General features: G+C 45.4%; 1 protein-coding gene across 5 annotated transcripts; it reads left to right on the top strand.

The window, feature by feature from the left end:
- Positions 1 to 1,323: 1,323 nt before the first annotated feature.
- TP53INP1 (tumor protein p53 inducible nuclear protein 1) lies at positions 1,324 to 13,632 on the top strand. 5 transcript variants are annotated; one of them, XM_065629829.1, is made up of 5 exons: positions 1,324 to 1,423; positions 4,571 to 4,854; positions 5,311 to 5,659; positions 7,807 to 7,840; positions 10,177 to 10,280. In XM_065629829.1, the coding sequence occupies exons 2-5, from the start codon at positions 4,743 to 4,745 to the stop codon at positions 10,192 to 10,194; spliced, it is 513 nt and encodes a 170-aa protein (XP_065485901.1). In that variant the 5' UTR covers positions 1,324 to 1,423; positions 4,571 to 4,742; the 3' UTR covers positions 10,195 to 10,280. The 5 variants fall into 5 exon arrangements, with proteins under 5 accessions (XP_065485901.1, XP_065485899.1, XP_065485900.1 ...); XM_065629827.1 differs by having other exon boundaries at positions 5,308 to 5,659; XM_065629828.1 differs by lacking the exon at positions 7,807 to 7,840 and having other exon boundaries at positions 5,506 to 5,659; positions 10,177 to 13,632.
- The last annotated feature ends 3,919 nt before the right edge of the window (positions 13,633 to 17,551 follow it).

Here is a 17,551-nt window from a genome sequence, read left to right as displayed (position 1 = left end):
ATGTATTGCTTGTAAAATGCTGTTTGGCCGCACATCACCCGTTTATTTCATTATCTTCCGAAGGACGCAGATACTTGCCTGGCCTGCAGTCTGAAGTGACTATTAACACTCAGATATATTCAGAGTTGTATTAAGCGACCGAAGGTGTGCAGCACGGCTCTGCCAGCTCTCCTGGACCATAACCCCACCGCCTGGAAATTCCTTTCCTTTTAGCTGCTCCTCTCTCAGAATAGCACTGCATTTGTGTTCATCTTCTTTTCCTTAAGGAGGGAGTGAATGGGGTAAGTGACCTAATGCACAAGTTTTCTAAGGCTTCAGATGTGTGACTTGGGAACTGTGCAACCCAGATAACATGCTTCAGCCTAATAATTGTTAAGGGAGGTGGTTCTACCCCTCTGTTCCGCTCTGGTCAGAGCCCACCTGGAGTCCTGTGTCCAGCTCTGGAGCCCTCACTGCAGGAAAGACATGGGCCTGCTGGAGAGGGGCCAGAGGAGGCCACAAAAATGATCAGGGGGCTGGAACAGCTCTGCTGTGAGGACAGGCTGAGAGAGTTGGGGCTGTTCAGCCTGGAGAAGAGAAGGCTCCGGGGAGACCTTATTGCAGCCTACTTAAACGGGGCTTAGAAGAAAGATGGGGACAGACTTTTTACCAAGTAACAGTAGTGACAGGACAAGGGGCAATGTTTTTTAACTGAAAGAGGGTAGATTTAGATTGGATATAAGGAAGATGTTTTTCGTGATGAGGGTGGTGAGCCCCTGGACCAGCTTGCCCCAACCAGCTGTGGATGCCCCATCCTGGGAAGAGTTCAAGGCCAAGCTGGGCGGGGCTCTGAGCAACCTGACCTAGTACAAGATGTCCCTCCTTGCAACAGGGAGGTTGGACTAGATGCTCTTTGAAGACCCCTCTCGACCCAAACCACTCTATAGCTCAAGACTGTGCATATTTAATTACTAATCAAATACGCATGTTCAATTAACTTGCATATTTTGTTGCATTGTTAATGAATATTTTGTACACTTAACTACCTCTGCTCCTAACCACCTGCTTTCCAAGTTAACCATATAACTACCACCTTGATGGAATTTCACAAGCAGCCTCCCACACCGTGTCCAGCATTTTATTTCCCCAAATTTCGCAAATTTATTCGCAGCCGACAGCCACCGTGGGGGCGGGGCGAGGGCGGGGCGGAGGCGTGGCCAGGCGGCTCGGCCCCGCCCCCGCCCCGCCGCTCCCCCAGCCGCGTCCCTGCCCGCCCGTCACGTGCGTTAGCGACAGGCGGCAGCGGCGCCCATTGGCGGAGGGGCGGGGAGGGGCGGGGCCGGGGCGGCCGGTCCGTCAGCTGCGCTCCGCGGCTATAACAACAAAGGGCTCCGCGGGGCGCGGGAGTTTGCGCGGCCGCGGAGCCGGGAGTAGCGCGGCCCAGGTGAGTTCGCTTAGCGGGGCTGGGGCCGGGCTCGCTGCCGGTGTCCCGGCTCACGCACGGCGGGGCGTAACGGTGTTCTGTGGTCTGAGCGCCCGGGCCAGGCGCTGAAAAGCAGCAGCGGAGCTCCCGTCTCCCCGTGCGCCCATCCCGGCTTCTCTCTCCTCGGGAGACACCGAGGCCGGGAGCGTTTTGCCGTTTTCGCGGCTGTCGAGCAGCCGGTAGCCCCGTCCCCAGGCCCAGCGGCGGGCTGGGCTCGGGGCGCCGCCGGGAAGGTGCGCAGCTGCCGCGGGCTCTGCCGGGTCACCCCCGGCTCCGCGGAAAGCGGCTTGTTGGAGCCTCCTGCTGGTAACCGAGCGGCTGCGGAGCTGAGGGCGCGGGGGGTCAGCAGCCAGCGGCGAGCACAGAGCTGGCTGCAGAACGGATTTGGGAACGGTGTCTTTTTTTCCTTTTCTTTTTTTTTTTTTTTTTTTTCTGTGTGTACTTAGAATGCACTCTATCTCTGCTAGGATAGAATGAAAAAAAAAATAACGCAGCAATGCAATGTTGTTGGCATGCATTGGATGTGTTATCTGTAACAGCCCTTTATCGCTACTGTAGCTGAGTCAGCTGTTCCTGGTCTTGTCCTTTCTTGCAGCTGGTAGGTCCTGTCTGAGACGGGAGCACCCCGTCCCTCTCTTTCAGCCGCTGTCTCATTTGCTTCCCCTAACGATGGCCCGTGATAACAGTGTCACTTCTTGGTCCCCGTCTGACTTACACAATAGCATGGAAGTGTGGCATTTTTAAAAGCACTTGTCCAAAAGGATGTGAAGACATCAGCTAGTTTCTAAATGATTCAAATGTGTGGGTTTTTTCAGTCCTCCTTGGGGTGGGGGAAGGGGAAAATGGGACAGCCTGCTTTTGATCTACAGGAAGATATTTATGGGTCAAAAGCTGTAGTTTGTTTAGCTTGTGTTCTCAGGAACAGTGATCTCCCTTTTCTTTGTTAGGGGTTAATTATTTAATGTTGCTGTGATGGCTATGGAGCCTTAATGTAGGAGTGAGAGCTCTCATCTTGCTCCACTGTACGCACAGAACAAAAAGACAGCCCTTGCCTGAAGGTACTTCCAGGCTAGATCTAGGAAAGCAGCAACGCATGCGTGCGGCAGTGGGAGTACAGGGAAAGCCAGTGCTGACCAGCAATTATGCTATGGCTTGCTAGTTTGCCTAAAGAAAAAACCAAACTCTTATGTTAATAGGCCTTGTGCTGGAAGAGGGTTAGGGATGGATGTGGAAGATAACTGGAAAGCTACAGACTTCAAGCTTTCACTTAGAGTCTGCTTCTTTATCCATGGCAAGCTCAGTCTATATCTGAAGTGCTCAAACCTTCTCAAGAAGATGCTTAGGAGCATTGTGGGCATTTGGCATTTCCTTAGGTAACCCATCTAGGGCTTAGCAACCTTAATGGTTAAAAGTGTTTCCTGCTAGTAACCACTGAAAACTGAACTTTATTGCAGTTAAAAGCCACTTCTGCTTGCTGTGAATGTAGAGGGGAATAAATGTTTGCCTCTTTCTTCACATAATTGACTCCTGTTGTCATTTTTTCCCTTCCCTCTGTTAAGCCTTTCCATTTTAAAAATGTTATCACTTTTCTTTAAACTTCTGATCATTCTTGTAGTTCTCTTAAAGAGAGACAAGATGCTTCATTTTCAGGTGTGGTCCTGAGGAACAGTCTTTTATCACTACTGCAGCTGAACCAGTTGTTCCTAGTCTTGTGTTTTCCTGCAACTGATAGTTCCTGTTGAAGAACTAGAGTGAATAACAACTCTTGAGTTAGCCTGCACCTTTCCATATTGCTTCTGAAGTCTACTTTAAATTCTAATCTTATCGTTTTGTGCTGCTTGAGTAAAGAGGTAGCTGCATAAATGTTTCTAGGAGCAGTATTGTATGGAGCAGGTGCTTGTCTTTGCATTGAAGAAGGTGGCAATGGGGTCTGCGGTCCTGGGGTAGAATGATTTATTAGGCTAAAATGACTCTTCAGTGAGAGTTATAAGGTGAAGCAAGGTATGCTGGCCTTAAATAATATTCATTATGGGTTGTAGTCTGGATTTGTCTGGTGTACTGTGTCTTATTCTCTTTCTCTTTCTGAATGCAGGCACTCATACCCTCTAGCATGCATATCTTCTTCCCTATTTAATTATTAAGCAGGTATTTCATCTGTAATAATTCTGACATGCTATGATAATTCAAATATTACTATGGTGGAATTAATTTGTAGTTCAATTGATAAATATTTTTCATATATGAGTCTTTACTTATTCAGCTACTTTAATGGCTCTGTTTATTGGCTGATACATAAATATTCAAAGGCTGTAAGCATGCTGATCTGAGGCAGTTGAACACTCAGCTTCTCAGCAGTGATGGGATTTTTCATCTTAACTACCAAATGTAGAATTTGGGCTTATGGTGACTAATTACATGTAGATTTAGGGAAGTGTATTGAGAAATAAACATCAGTTTTAATTAAGCATACAAATTACTCTTCCTTGTTACTCATACTTACCATAGATGACTAGTTGGGCACTTGCTGTGAAAATGATCCCACCATTGACTATGTAGTGCGCTTTGAACCCGAAGAGGGGACGTGCCTTCCTATGGTGTTCAGGGCAGCGGCCATGAACTGTGTGTGATGGGGGAGCGAAGATGCGCTGCCCTGGGCACCCCCGGGAGCCCTTGCAGGAGTCTCTGGGGGAGCTGTGAGGCTGTGTCAACAGGGGAGATGCCATGTCTGGAGCAGACAATGTGCACTTGCCCTTCACACCTCTCTGTGACCAGGAGGAAGACAGGTGGGGAGCTGGGGGAGCATCTCCGTGCGTGTAGGTGCAAGACTCCTGTACAAAAGTTCTCTCCTCCCATAGGAGAAGGTGGGGATCGACAGCCGAACAGACCTTTGCACTAGAGGAAGGCACTCAGCTTCGAGGAGAGACCTAGGCGTTTTCTGTGTGTATCTGGGTGGGAGGGAATGGTGAATGCCAGTGAAGCTGCCTCTTCTCTTGGGGGAAAAATGTTCACTGGTGCCTCAGACTGCACTAATGAGAGGGTTTCTAATTTGTTCCCTAGGGATGTTACATATTGCTTTGTCATTAAGACCCCTGTCATAATTTTTTGCAGGTTTCACATAAACTGTTTACCAGTCATGCCTCTGCATGTCCTGTACCTAAGCTGATAGAGCATCTATGCACTTCAATCTCAAGTCTGTGCCACTCTGCTAGTACAGTGTGAGCTGTGCCTTGAACCTTGGATATAAAGACCTACCAACCAAAGTCTTGTTCCTGCCTTAGTGATGTTCCAGAGGTTAAATAACATGCTCATGGGAGAGATTAATAGCTTGTCCAGCCAAGAGCCAGAGTTCAGTGAGAAAGAAGATGACGAGTGGATTCTGGTTGACTTTATAGGTAAGGTGTCTATCAAATGTAAGCTCTGCCTAGAAGCCAGTAGCTTGGGAGAAACTTTACTTAAGAAAAACCAGTGTGGATTAGATAGTAGGGTGTCTTCCAAACAAATGTAGCAAAACATGTTATGTAAACTGATGAGAAAAATGATGTCAGGTTTATAAGCCTGACACAGGCTTCAGCAGAACAGATAAAATGTATTTGACTTATTACACAATTGTCTTGCTTTACTGATAATAGTTGTTTTATGTGTCTAGCATGGCCTGTCAGGGAACTCCCTTTTCACCTGCCATTTAAAAAAAAAAAAAAATTGTACATGCTGATAGGGGTTTATTTCTGTTTCTTTGTTTTGTTTTCAATATCCTGTTTCTGGCTATGTGCAACCTTGTTGTTTTCGACCTCCTGCAATCACCAACTTCCATGGGTTCCTCTCAACTGACTAATGGCCACCTACAGCAGACGCTTGCACTAATTGCTCTGTGGAGGAAGCGGACATCACTGAAGCATCGGTCGTGGATGGCTCACCCGTCTTCTCTTGTTTACCGTCCCCCTTGGAACACTTGCCAGAGGCCAGCGAGTCTTGCTTCATCCAGTTTGAGTCATGTCCCATGGAGGAGAGCTGGTTTATCACCCCACCCCCATGTTTTACTGCAGGTGGATTAACCACTATCAAGGTGGAAACCAGTCCGATGGAGAACCTCCTCATAGAGCATCCCAGCATGTCTGTGTATGCTGTCCACAATACCTGTCACAGCCTTAATGAGACTGGATGTGGCGATGAGGAGTTTCACAGCCCAGGTAGTCCCAGGTATGTCTGACTTCTCTTGTCAAGGAGCTCTGTTGCTGAAAATATCTGGTTTCTACTTGATCAGTGTAGACACTTAATACTGAATTTTCCAGCTTATTTTAGAGCAAGTGAATAAAGCATGAATACACAAGGTGGGTATGGTGGTCGGGGCTGCCTGCTTAGAAAAATGTTATACAAGATGACAGTGTCAGGAAGTGGTTGAGTATGCTATTTTGACACTGCAGTGAATATTTATGGAGCTTAATTGTTCCCTCACAGAATACACTCCAGTCCTGTTGAAACCGGTGGCAGTTAACTGAATAGCTGATAGCGCAGGTTTGAAAGTACTTTGCCCCCTCCATAGCTGTGTATATTTTTCATAACTATTAGTCAGAACCCTTTCAGTCATCTTGTGAGATGTAAAATATTACTTTAACTATCCTGACAAGGAAGTCTATTTTGATATTTTATGTTCCTCAACCTAGTGATAGATTAGGGTAGGATTAAATTCTTCCACAGATGGCTTGTGGAACAAAAGCAAACAGAAATATTGCGCAAAACTTACCTCAAGGTGAAAAATTGTGCTGCAAACTTCTACTTTCAGCAAGGTAAGAAGTTGTGCAGTTTGATTTCTTTTTTTTTTTTTTTGAGAGTCCTAAAGATCTGACCATGTGGAATTATTGCAGATGCATGTTTGCTGTGCACTGCTTCTTTGGTAAATGCCCAGAATATACAGCTATATGAGTATAGTGATATATGATAGAATAGACTATTTCAGTTGGAAGGGTCCTACAGTGATCATCTAGTCCAACTGCCTGACCACTTTAGACCTGACCAAAAGTTAAATCATGGTATTAAGAGCATTGTCCAAAAGCCTCTTAAACGCTGACAGGCTTGGGGCATTGACCAGCTCTCTAGGAAGCCTGTTCCAGTGTGTGACCACCCTTTCCATTAAGAAATGCTTCTTCATGTCCAGTCTGAACCGCCCCTGGTGCAGCTTTGAACCATTCCCATGTGTCCTGTCACTGGATCCCAGGGGTCAGAGCTCAGCACCTTCCTCTCCACATCCCCTCCTCAGGAAGCTGCAGAGAGCAATGAGGTCGTCCCTCAGCCTCCTGTTCTCCAAACTAGACAAGCCCAAAGTTCTCACCTGCTCTTCACAGGACATTCCTTCCAGCACTTTCACCAGCTTTCTTGCCCTTCTCTGGATTCATTCAAGGACTATGCATGTATTCGAGTATCCATAGATGCATACAAATAGAGTATTTTTGCCATCATGACTCCACACTTGCCCATGTATTTGTGGATTTGGAAATAAAGGGGTGTTTTGTGAATCCTGGTTAATAACAAAGACTAACTTGTCTCCCTGTCTGGTGCCTACACTTAGAAACAATTGGGGAAAAAAAAAATCATAGTATGGTAAGCTTTGTTACACATGAAAAAAATCAATGTAGTGGTAGAGTTGCTGTAGGTAGATGCCCATTGACTTTTCTGACCTCCTTGCCATATTTGAAGTTCTTACGTCAAAGTAGTGCATGACTCTGAGATGAAGTGCTGCTGTATAATATTGAAATATAGTGCTGCTCCATTAATCTTGGAGACCGGGGGATTTGTATAAATATTTGGAGAGGGCAGTTTGTGATGTTAAGCATCAGGGGTCTAGCTTAACTGAAATCGAGGGGAAGCTGTGAGCACATAGCACCTTTAAATTGAGGGTCTGAAGGAACCTGCAAGAGAACTGTAGGCCACGAGGCATACCCTAGTGAAAGATGGCAGATCAGTTTATCTAAAATACCAATTACAGGGGATAGTAACATGCAAAGTAAGACTCTGACTTGTGAACTAGGGATAGTGGTATAAATTCCTCTAGAGAAGAATCTTGTTATGCTGTACATTTAAGCTGCTTTAATGTGTAGCAAAGCTGAAGGTGTGTGATCCTCAACTGGTGTGTAAGTTTCTTCACATTTAATTCAGTGCTGTTGCTTTGTCAGAGGATCTAGACTTTTGTATGAGAGTTATTTAGGGTGGCAGAACTGGGAGTAGACTGAAGTCTAAAGCTGAGGTAAATTACAGAAACTGGGAAAATTACTTAGTTTTTGAAACTTACTGAATTATCAGTCTGTTTTGAAGTCATTAGTGGTTTAATGGTTGGCCATTTAACATTGTAGGGCCAAGAAAAGCTGCTTAAGGCACACTGGCACAGTAAGTACTACTGTTTTGGGACAGTGCTTTTTGTTTGATCAGGCTGCTAGCAACACTGCTTCCTCTAGAGCCTTGTCTGCCGAAACAATACTGGTTTTAGGACTAACCTTTGTGCCAAATGATGTTACTTGATCAAGCCTAACTACTTCTGCTTTAATGAGCCAAAATGCTAAGTGCAGAAAAAATTACTTAAATATTAATTGGGGTGGGGCCTGAAGCCTTTAATGATTCTTGTGAGGTCTGGCTCTATAGCGCAACCAGCAGAACACTTATGCTTTCTAGCAAAATAGATGCCGGGGACATAGCAGCAAATGTATGTAGCGGCCGTTTGCCTTTGCTTTTAACCACAGTCCCTCTAAAATGGCATTTTGACAACACTGGTGAAGGCTCATCAGCCCTGTTCTCTCAGTGTCCAGGGCTCACTAGGGCCAGGCTACCAAAGGCAACTACTAAGATACCAGAATGCTACATTTTGAAAGAGTATGTGGCCTTCTAGTTAATTCAAACCACCTCTGCTATCCCAGTTTCACTTCAAGATGGCAAGTAGGAGAGTGTTGGTTTGCAAACCAGTGCTGGAAGGGTATTTGATAAGAGGGGGAAAAAAGCTTAAACATCTTCAACTGGCAATTTTAAACCAGTTTTTCTGCTTTTGCAAAGGAAATCTATTTTCTCCTTTTAAATTCTTTTCAAAGAAGAAGGATGTTGTATAAACTTCTCCCCTGTTCGTCAGGCTAGTGATTTTTCCATAATAAACCACGATCTTTTGTATTAGCAGTTGATTCCTTTCACTTGCTAATGTCATGCAGCAAGGGCATGCTTAGGAAATATGGGTTCTAATAACACAATGTGGTGTGGCTTCCCAGCTCCTTACAGCTTCCTCAAGAAAGCCTTTGGCTGAAGTTCCACCTCTAGCACTGTTGAACTTGTTAAGGGATTGCCCCACATAGAAAACAGTAGCTCCATGCTTGCAGGCACACTCATGTAAATTAAACCGGTGTGACATGTTGGTTTTTCCCCTGTTTACTCACTGGATGCTATCCTAACGGGAAAAACCAACATGTCACACATGACTATTCTGGAGCCTGTAGGCTTTAGTCAGTCATCTCAAACTAGCCAAGGAGCCAAAAGCAAGTGAATTTGGATATTTAAAAGGAAAAAGTAGAGAGGAGAGAGTACTCCCTTGCTGAAACAGAGTGCTTTGCTCCAGTGTGGAGTGCGGGGAGGCAGAAGAGCTCAATTCTCTGCCAGGCACCTGCAGGACCCCAAGAGCCAGGCTACAAGGGTGTAGTGTGGGTGCAGCAGATGAGACTTACATCTACAGAGACATCATACAATACAAGCAATTTAAGCTCCTCCAGAGGAGATTTTTATTATAGAGGTGTGTTAGTGCTGAAAAATGGACTTCCCAAGGGGCTTGTTGCTCATGCCTGAGCAAGCTCCTGCTTTTGCAGACACCCTTGCAGGGCACCACTGAATTGAGAGCTGGGAGTTGGGTCCTGGGTGGGGAGGGGGGAGGCAGGCAACTCCAATACCGCTGGTCTCACACCAGCTGTGGCACTTGGACTTGGAGTTTGCTTTGCTTTTAAAACTCCTAGACTATTTTTAGCTTCGCTTTGAAAGTTTCAGGAAACACGAGTGATTGTTCTGTCAAGTAGGGAAGTCCTTTTTCAGTATGTCGGTCCCTGCTTGCATAGGCTGCTGGTTTGTTTTTTCAGTAGTGCATGATGGAGTAAGGATTTTCCAGAACTGCTGACTCTTTGCTCATAAAATCTAGAAGGCTGGCTGGGGAACAGTCCTTCTAAGTTATTTCCTGTGTGTGTCACAACTGGTCTATCTTTTCCCATTCCTCTGCATAAACATTGTTTGGATTTTCTTGTGTAGCTGGCAATCTAAACACACTTTCATCAGTGTGCTGCTGTTTTCAGGCTGAACCACCTACGTTCAAGGTGATTTAAAACCAAACTTCGCCTAATGGATAACTCTAAAGTCTTTTAAAGCTGGAGCAGTGTGACACATAGTGCCTTATGTTTCTGATCTATTTTGCATCTTGGCCTTAGGGTGGTGGGGTGGGGAAGGGTGCAATAGCATAATACATCAAGAGTCCAAAGGCTATCGTCGTGCCTTAACACTAAATGTGAGCTAGCAGCACTATGCATTACTTACCAGGTGGTTTTCCTAAACTGGCTTGACCTCGCCTCAGCCCAAACTCCTGTCAAGTAGGAGGGTGCCCTTTTGAAATGATGGATGTTCATGTACATGTTCTCCTACCCTCTATGGTTTGCATGTCTTTCCAGTGCAATTCAGTAATGACTGATACCTGCTTGTTATGTTTCTAGACTGGAGGCCCAAAATGAAACGGGACAGCGTGTTCACTGCTACGTCACAGCTCTTGCTACTCGTTCAGCTTTTCTGGAAAAAAACAAGAGCTTTCGTCCTACCCACTGGATAAAAGAGCATAATGAAAGACACTATCTGAACAGAAATGGTCTCCGTCGCCAAAACCTTACCAGGGATTGCCACTCTCGGCAAATCAAGCACAATGGACTGTTTGTTCACCAGCCTTGCCAGCGTCAGTTCAATTACTGATGGCTCCTGTGGTTTTAATCTATGGTCTAATTGTCTTAGGTTGCTCTTGTTTTCATGCGTAGGTAAGTGTGGTCAATCTGAAGCTGATCATCAATCCCTCAAACACAATCGTAACTAGCATTGAATTTGTTTGAAGTTACACATAAATCTCCAAACATCTTGCAGCAAGCCCTAAACATTGATTTTAAATATCAATGTCTCGGAAGCCTGTCAGTACAACAGTTTGTGTGCTGTTTTATTAACCGTGATGTATAGATGGGTTCTTAGTTGGTATTTTAAAGAAACTTAACTGAGATGGAGATCAGTTACATTTTGCATTAATCAAAGTGGAGTTAGAAAATTTGAGGTTAGCTGTATGCTTTAATGACCAGTACTTGGCAGCTTGTGTATCTGTATTCGGCATATGATTACTGTCTAACAAGGAAATACTATAGCTGCTGGCGGATATTGTATAGCTATGCTGAACTGTTACAAGAAGGATATCTAATCTAAATTACCTAGTACCTACTTCTGTTAGTAGAGTCTCTGTAGGTGTGTTGGGTACTTAATATGTGTATCAGAAAGGGGTTAAATGTCCCCCCGCAATATTGTTGCAGAATGATATGGCACTGGTGTTACAGATGTAGTACCTCACAGTGGAGTGGAAGGAAAAGTGGACCTGTGGGTTAAGTGCAGATGCACAACCCAGAGAGCTGAACTGGGTTTTACTTGGTACAGTTAGAGTTCTTGCTCCCTTTCTCTAACTAGTTCTCTTTCTGTCTTTGAACGATGTATTTCCCCTACCCTATTTCATTTAATCTCTAGTCTAGTTAAAGGAAAAAGATGGTGGATCAACCATTCTTTTAATCCCGTCAGTAGCTGACTGCTCTTCAAAGAAGTCAGGCTGATGGATAGCTATTTCTGAGCTGCTAATTGCTGTTAGATTGTCTCATTTTTACAGACTGAGGGTAGCTCAAATGTAGCTACAAGGAAGATTTTATCAGAAGTTCTAATTTTCTCTCTTTCTCTCTCTATGAAAATGAAGTCTGAGTTAATTGTGACTGGAAATAAAGGGCAGTGTGTGGCAGGGAGAAGTGCATGCTGAAAAGCAGTCTTACAGAACTAAACCTGGTGATAACAAGGTGTATAAAAATCGAGAGAGATCAGCAGTGATTGTTCTTCTAGCCCTTTGGGTGCAGAAGGACCGGATAGCAATTCTGTGAGCCAACAGGAAAGAAAAGCCATTCAAAACTGAAAAGTAGTTTTCTTAAGAAGACTGTGCAAGATGCTTTGGAAGTTGGCAGGCCCTTAAAAAAAAAAAGTAAAGTTCACCTGTTAACGAAGAGTATGTGTTTTACACAGCAGCCATATAGCATGCCAAACTCTGATAAATCAATCTGGGAAGTAGATGAAATGGCTGTGAAGGTGAGGAAGCAGAAATCTGCACAAAAAGAAGGGGGGAAGTATAAGTAAATTTACCCCCCTTTCTGTCAGTGCTTAATGTAACTTACTGTTTGTTTGTTTGTTCATTTGTGGGTTTTTTTTCCCTTTGTGTTTAGTGCCTAGGGCATTAAAGTGTTAACATGACATTCAACCCTGTCTTCCAGTAGTCCTTATACAGAAGTTAGTATGAGGAATCTTTGAAATCAGGCAAGATGAATAATGTGAATTATTCCAGACCTATGAAGTATTTTAAATGCAGCCAAATGCTTCAATTTCACTGAAGCAAAAGCCCAACAATTTGTATTGGCCTTGATGTAGTGATACTGTTGCACATTCTGCAGCTGGAATTGTTGTGGAACATATTTAGTGTACAGGAAATAGTGTTTATAACTTCTTACTGCAGATGTGCTGCTTCACTGGGATTAGTTAGGATTGTTGCAAAGGGATGTTGACAAATGGTTAAAAGTATAAAAGCAAGTGGTGCTTTCCTGGATACACTAGTCTTTTAAGACACATGAAATTCACATGGACAGTGAAAGAGAACAAAATTGGTCACATCTTGAGTTTCCAAAACAGATTTGGTTACTATTCTTTCCAGCAGTATGTGCCCATGTCCATACAACAATTCTTTTGTGGTCCAAATACTCTGATTTATCTGCAAATAGCTGCAGTTTCACCAGTCGTCATGTCTTCACAAATACTCTTACTTTCCTCAGATTATCTACTTTTATCACTCCAACTCTTTGCCCGGCTCAAACTTCCTTCTCCTCACTGCCAACTTTCTAGCTCAGGAAAATCTTTTGCTTTCCTGTATCACTTTTCTTTATATAAAGGTAACTACTTTCCTTCAGCTTTAGTTTTCTTAAAGTGAAATGAAGGAAGATGGAGTCTCCACCTCCTCATGTTGGAAGGAGTAAGTAATCCTTTAACTGTTAATGGGGAGATGGAGTTGAGAGTATAAGGCTCAAAGGCATTACAATGAGAGCCTTGGTCTGTTTTTCTCCATAGGCAAGTAAGTGCAACTTTAGACTGCTCCTAGAATTGGGAGATACTGATCTTTTTATACTACATTACTAGATGACTTTCTGGTGATGAAAACCTATATCTTTCAGGATATAAACTGTTTTGTTGCACAAAGCTGTGCTTCTCAATTTGTAATATTGGAAACCATATTATTGCGTGAGATAGTACTGCATCAATGGCTTTTTATTAATTTGTTTTACATATTTATGTTGGTCTAGCCCTGTTTTGTGCCTGGATCTATTGGGCAATTAATTTGTTTTGGTTTTCTGTTTTAGTAGTGAACTGTGTGGCTTTTTATATGGGTTTTGAATTGTATTAAAGTGTGTGTGTTTTCTTGTGAAAGTGGAGGCCTTGCACTGTCTCATGCTGATTGATATTCATGAATCTTGCTGAAACTGTATTTTCATATGTATTGGTCAATAGACAGATTTGCATTTTAAACTGTGCCTTCTACACAGCAAACTTGAACATTCAAAAGGGACATTTCAGTTAGGATTAATACTGTACATCAGTCTATGCATATATGGCAGCTTCTCTCCAGAGCCACTTTTCTATTTGTAGCAGTTCTTTTGATACGAAAGAATGTCTGGCTCTTATTTTTAATAGTTTAACACAAGCTGAAAACCAACAAAATACAGCACTTTGCCAAAAAGTAGCATTGCTTAACCAGTGTGTATTTTCTAAAGCAATCTTCTGTATTTTGTTTTCCTAGTACGTTCTGCTCACCATGGGGAGGACATGATCTTAACTCTCAATAAAAAATGGCCTATTAAAAATTGTCAGTCTGTTCTTTTATGTTACAGGTCAGTCAAAATGCAGATGCCTGAGCACCCTATTGAGGTGTGGTAGGTACAGGTACCGAGTATCTCGGAATGCTTTCTCTGGTACAGAAGTTCCTCTGGGAATCAGTTTGCATTGCTGATCAAGTGACCATGTGTGGTATAAGTAGTGTTTTACACCTCTGCCAGCTGCTGCATTTCCTGATCAGCATGCAGAAGTGCCATAGGTGAACAGGACGGAGAGAAAAACTCACTGTCACTTAAGAGTGTGCACGAGGTGGGGAGAAGGTTTTTCCTTATCTAGGCTGAAACTCTCCTGTGTCAACTCATACCCATTGCCTTTCATCCTCCTGTCATGCACCACTGTGAAGAAGCTGCGTGGAAGGCGGCTGTTAGCATTCAAGCTGTGGAAGCAGGGACAGGTAACCCATGAGTGACACAGGGATCCTATGCAAATGTCCAGGGGTTAGGAAAGATGAAGCTGAGCCACCTGCAATAGAACCTGGCAAGGGATGCAGAGGACAACAGGCCTTCCACGGATATATCAGCTGCCAAAGGAAGATAAGAGAAAATGTGAGCCTGCTGCTAAACAGGGCAGGAGTCATTGTGACAAAGGATATGGAGAAGGCTGAGGTCATCTTTGCTTTGGTCTATGCTGGTAAGACCAGCCTTTGGGAATCGCAGGCCCCTGAGGCCAGTGGGAAAGGCTAGACCAAAGAAGATCAACTCTTGGCTGAGACAGAGAAAGTTAAGAAACACCTAAAGAGATGGAATGTACACAGATCTGTGGGACACAGCCATGAATGGTGAAGGAGCTGGCTGATGTCATTGTGAATCTGTTCTCAATTATCTTAAAGGTGATAACAATGGACAGGATTCCTGGGGGGGTGGGGAAAAAAAAAAACCAAAAAACCCAAGTGTCCTTCCTATTTTCAAGAAGGACAAGGAGAGCTACAAGACAGTCAGTCTCATATTGATCTCTGGGAAGGTGATGGAGCAAATAATCCTGGAAACCATTTCCAAATGTGAACAAGAAGGTGATTAGGAGTAGCCAGATTAGATAACCAGCTCAGTGGTTGAGGAGAGAGCAGTGAATGCCATTTATCTTGACTTTAGCAAGGCTTTTAATGGTGTCCCACATAACACCCTGCCAAACCAATTAATTATGGACCATGTAAGTAGATGGTGAGTAGGTGTGTTGAGAACTGGCTGAACTGTTGTGCTCAGAGGGTTGTGATCAGTGGCATGAAGCCTAGCTGGAGGCCAGTTGCTATGAGTGTCCCCTAGCAATACTGAATCTCACACTGTTTAAAAACACGTCGCTGCCCACCAGGCGCTGGGAGAGTATCACCCACACTGTGCTGCAGCAGCGGGTGGGGTAGCTCGTGCAGTAAGGCGCAAAGATCATCACTCCTTCCTTGTTAGACCCTCTCAACTACTGCTAGTGTCCCAGACTGCTGCCAGCCATGGTCTCCTCCAGGAAGAGAGCTTGCCTCAAAAAGACTGTGGCGACTCAGAGCAACTGCCTCGAACCGTGGCTGTCCAGGCGTCCAGCTGCAGGGAGTGCCAGAGCCTGCTGCTGCCAGGGGAGGGAGGGCAGCATTCTACCTGTGTGAGGTGCGAGCAGGTGCAAGATCTGCTCGGCATGGTTGCAAAACTTAAGGAGGAGATTGAGACACTGAGGTCCATCAGGGAGTGTGAAAGGGAGATCGACTGGTGGAGTAACTCCCTGGCGTGCCAGGCAGAAAGGCCCCAAGGGGGAACCCCCCAAAAGGTGATGGATGCCCTGCCCTGTTGGGGAGAGAGGGAAGACCTGAGAGAGCCCCTGCCCTGTCGCTGTCGGGCAGAGGTAGGGGACCAAAAAGCTGAGGAGGGTTGGAAGCGAGTTCCAGTTAGGCGTCGCGGGCAACCCCCCTCCCTACCTGCTTTGCTTCCCCAGGTGCCCTTCTGTAATAAGTTTGAGGCCCTGGATATTGAAGAAGATGCAGGTGGGGATGTGGTGCAAGGGCTGTCTTCAAGGTCACATAGGAAGAGGCGATTGACTCCACGCCTCAAGACTGCCTCCAATAAAAAAGAAAGAAGGGTAATTGTGGTAGGCAATTCCCTTCTGAGAGGGACGGAGGGCCCGATATGCAGAGCTGACCCTCATCATCGGGAAGTTTGTAGCCTACCTGGAGCTCGGATCAGGGACATCACCAGGGCGCTCCCCAACCTTGTGCGCCCAACGGACTACTATCCGCTGCTGATCTTCCAGACAGATGGGGAGGAAGCGGCATCCCATAGTCTGAGGGAAATGAAGAAAGATTTCAGGGCCTTGGGATGAATGGTGAAAGAGTCTGGGGCTCAAGTTATCTTCTCTTCACTCTTTCCATTTTCGGGTGATGATGTGGGATGGAATAGAAAAATTAAGTCCGTAAATGATTGGCTTCGGGACAGGTGCTACAGGCAGGGCTTTGGGTTCTTTGATAACGGCTGGTTTTATAAGACACCAGTCCGATCAGTGATATGTGGGAAAGGTTTATCCCACAGGGGTAAAAGGGTGCTGGGACAGGAATTAGCAGGGCTCATTTGGAGGGCTTTAAACTAGATTTGAAGGGGGATGGGATCGTAGCTGGGCCTGCATCAATGGGGCAGCATGCTGGAATCAATAAAGACCGGGAGGCCCCCCAGGCCCCTAGGGTGAAATCGGTGTACTCGGCTCGCTCCCTGAAGTGCCTGTACACCAATGCGCGCAGCATGGGGAATAAGCAGGAGGAGTTAGAAACCTGCGTTCCGTCAGGAGATTATGATCTGGTGGCATTAACAGAGACATGGTGGGACAGCTCACATGACTGGAATGTGGTCATGGATGGCTATGTCCTTCTCAGGAAAGACAGGCCAGCAAGGTGAGGTGGTGGAGTTGTTCTTTATGTGAGAGAGCAACTACAATGTATAGAGTACTGTCCAGGGGCGGTTGAGGAGCAAGTTGAGAGTCTGTGGGTGAGAATTAAGGGGCAGGCTGGCAGGGGTGACACTGTTGTGGGAGTCTATTACAGGCCAACAGATCAGAGTGAGGAAGTTGATGAGGCCTTCTACGGGCAGCTGAGCGCGGCCTCACAGTCACAGGCTCTGGTTGTTAAGGGGGATTTTAACTACCCTGATGTTTGCTGGAAGGACTACTCAGCCAGCCAGCCTCAGTCTAGGAGGTTCCTCCAGTGCATTGACGATAAGTTTCTGGTGCAAATGGTGGAGGAGCCGACTAGGAGAGGTGCGCTGCTGGATCTCGTCCTCACTAACAAGGAGGGTCTGGTTGAAGCAGTAAAGGTGGGGGGCTGCCTTGGTTGCAGTGACCATGAGATGGTGGAGTTCAGAATCTCCTGTGGTGGGAGCAGAATACCGAGCAGAATTGCAACCCTGGACTTCAGCAGGGTCAACTTTGGCCTGTTCAAACAATTGCTGGGGGAAATCCCGTGGGCAAGGCTGCTTGAAGGTAAAGGGGCCCAAGATAGTTGGTTAACATTCAGGGACTGCTTCTACCAAGCTCAAGATCAGAGCATCCTGACACGTAGGAAGTCAAGGAGGGGAGCCAGGAGACCTGCATGATTATACAAGGAACTGCTTGGCAAACTCAAGTGGAAGAGGAGAGTTTACAGATCATGGAAGGAGGGGCTGGCCACTTGGGAAGAATATAAGGCTGTTGTCAGAGGATGTAGGGAGGCAACTAGGTAAGCTAAGGCCTCCTTAGAGTTAAACCTGGTGAGAGGGGTCAAGGATGACAGAAAGAGCTTCTTCAAATACATGGCAGACAAAACTAACACCAGAGGCAACGTAGGCCCACTGATGAATGGGGTGGGTGCCCTGGTGACAGAAGATACAGAGAAGGCAGAGTTACTGAATGCCTTCTTTGTCTCTGTCTACTCTG

The sequence above is a fragment of the Caloenas nicobarica genome, chromosome 2 (assembly GCF_036013445.1).
Source record: "Caloenas nicobarica isolate bCalNic1 chromosome 2, bCalNic1.hap1, whole genome shotgun sequence".
Taxonomy (NCBI): Eukaryota; Metazoa; Chordata; class Aves; order Columbiformes; family Columbidae; genus Caloenas; species Caloenas nicobarica.
Note: the sequence above shows the minus strand (reverse complement) of the source record. Positions and strands in the feature narration are given on the sequence as shown.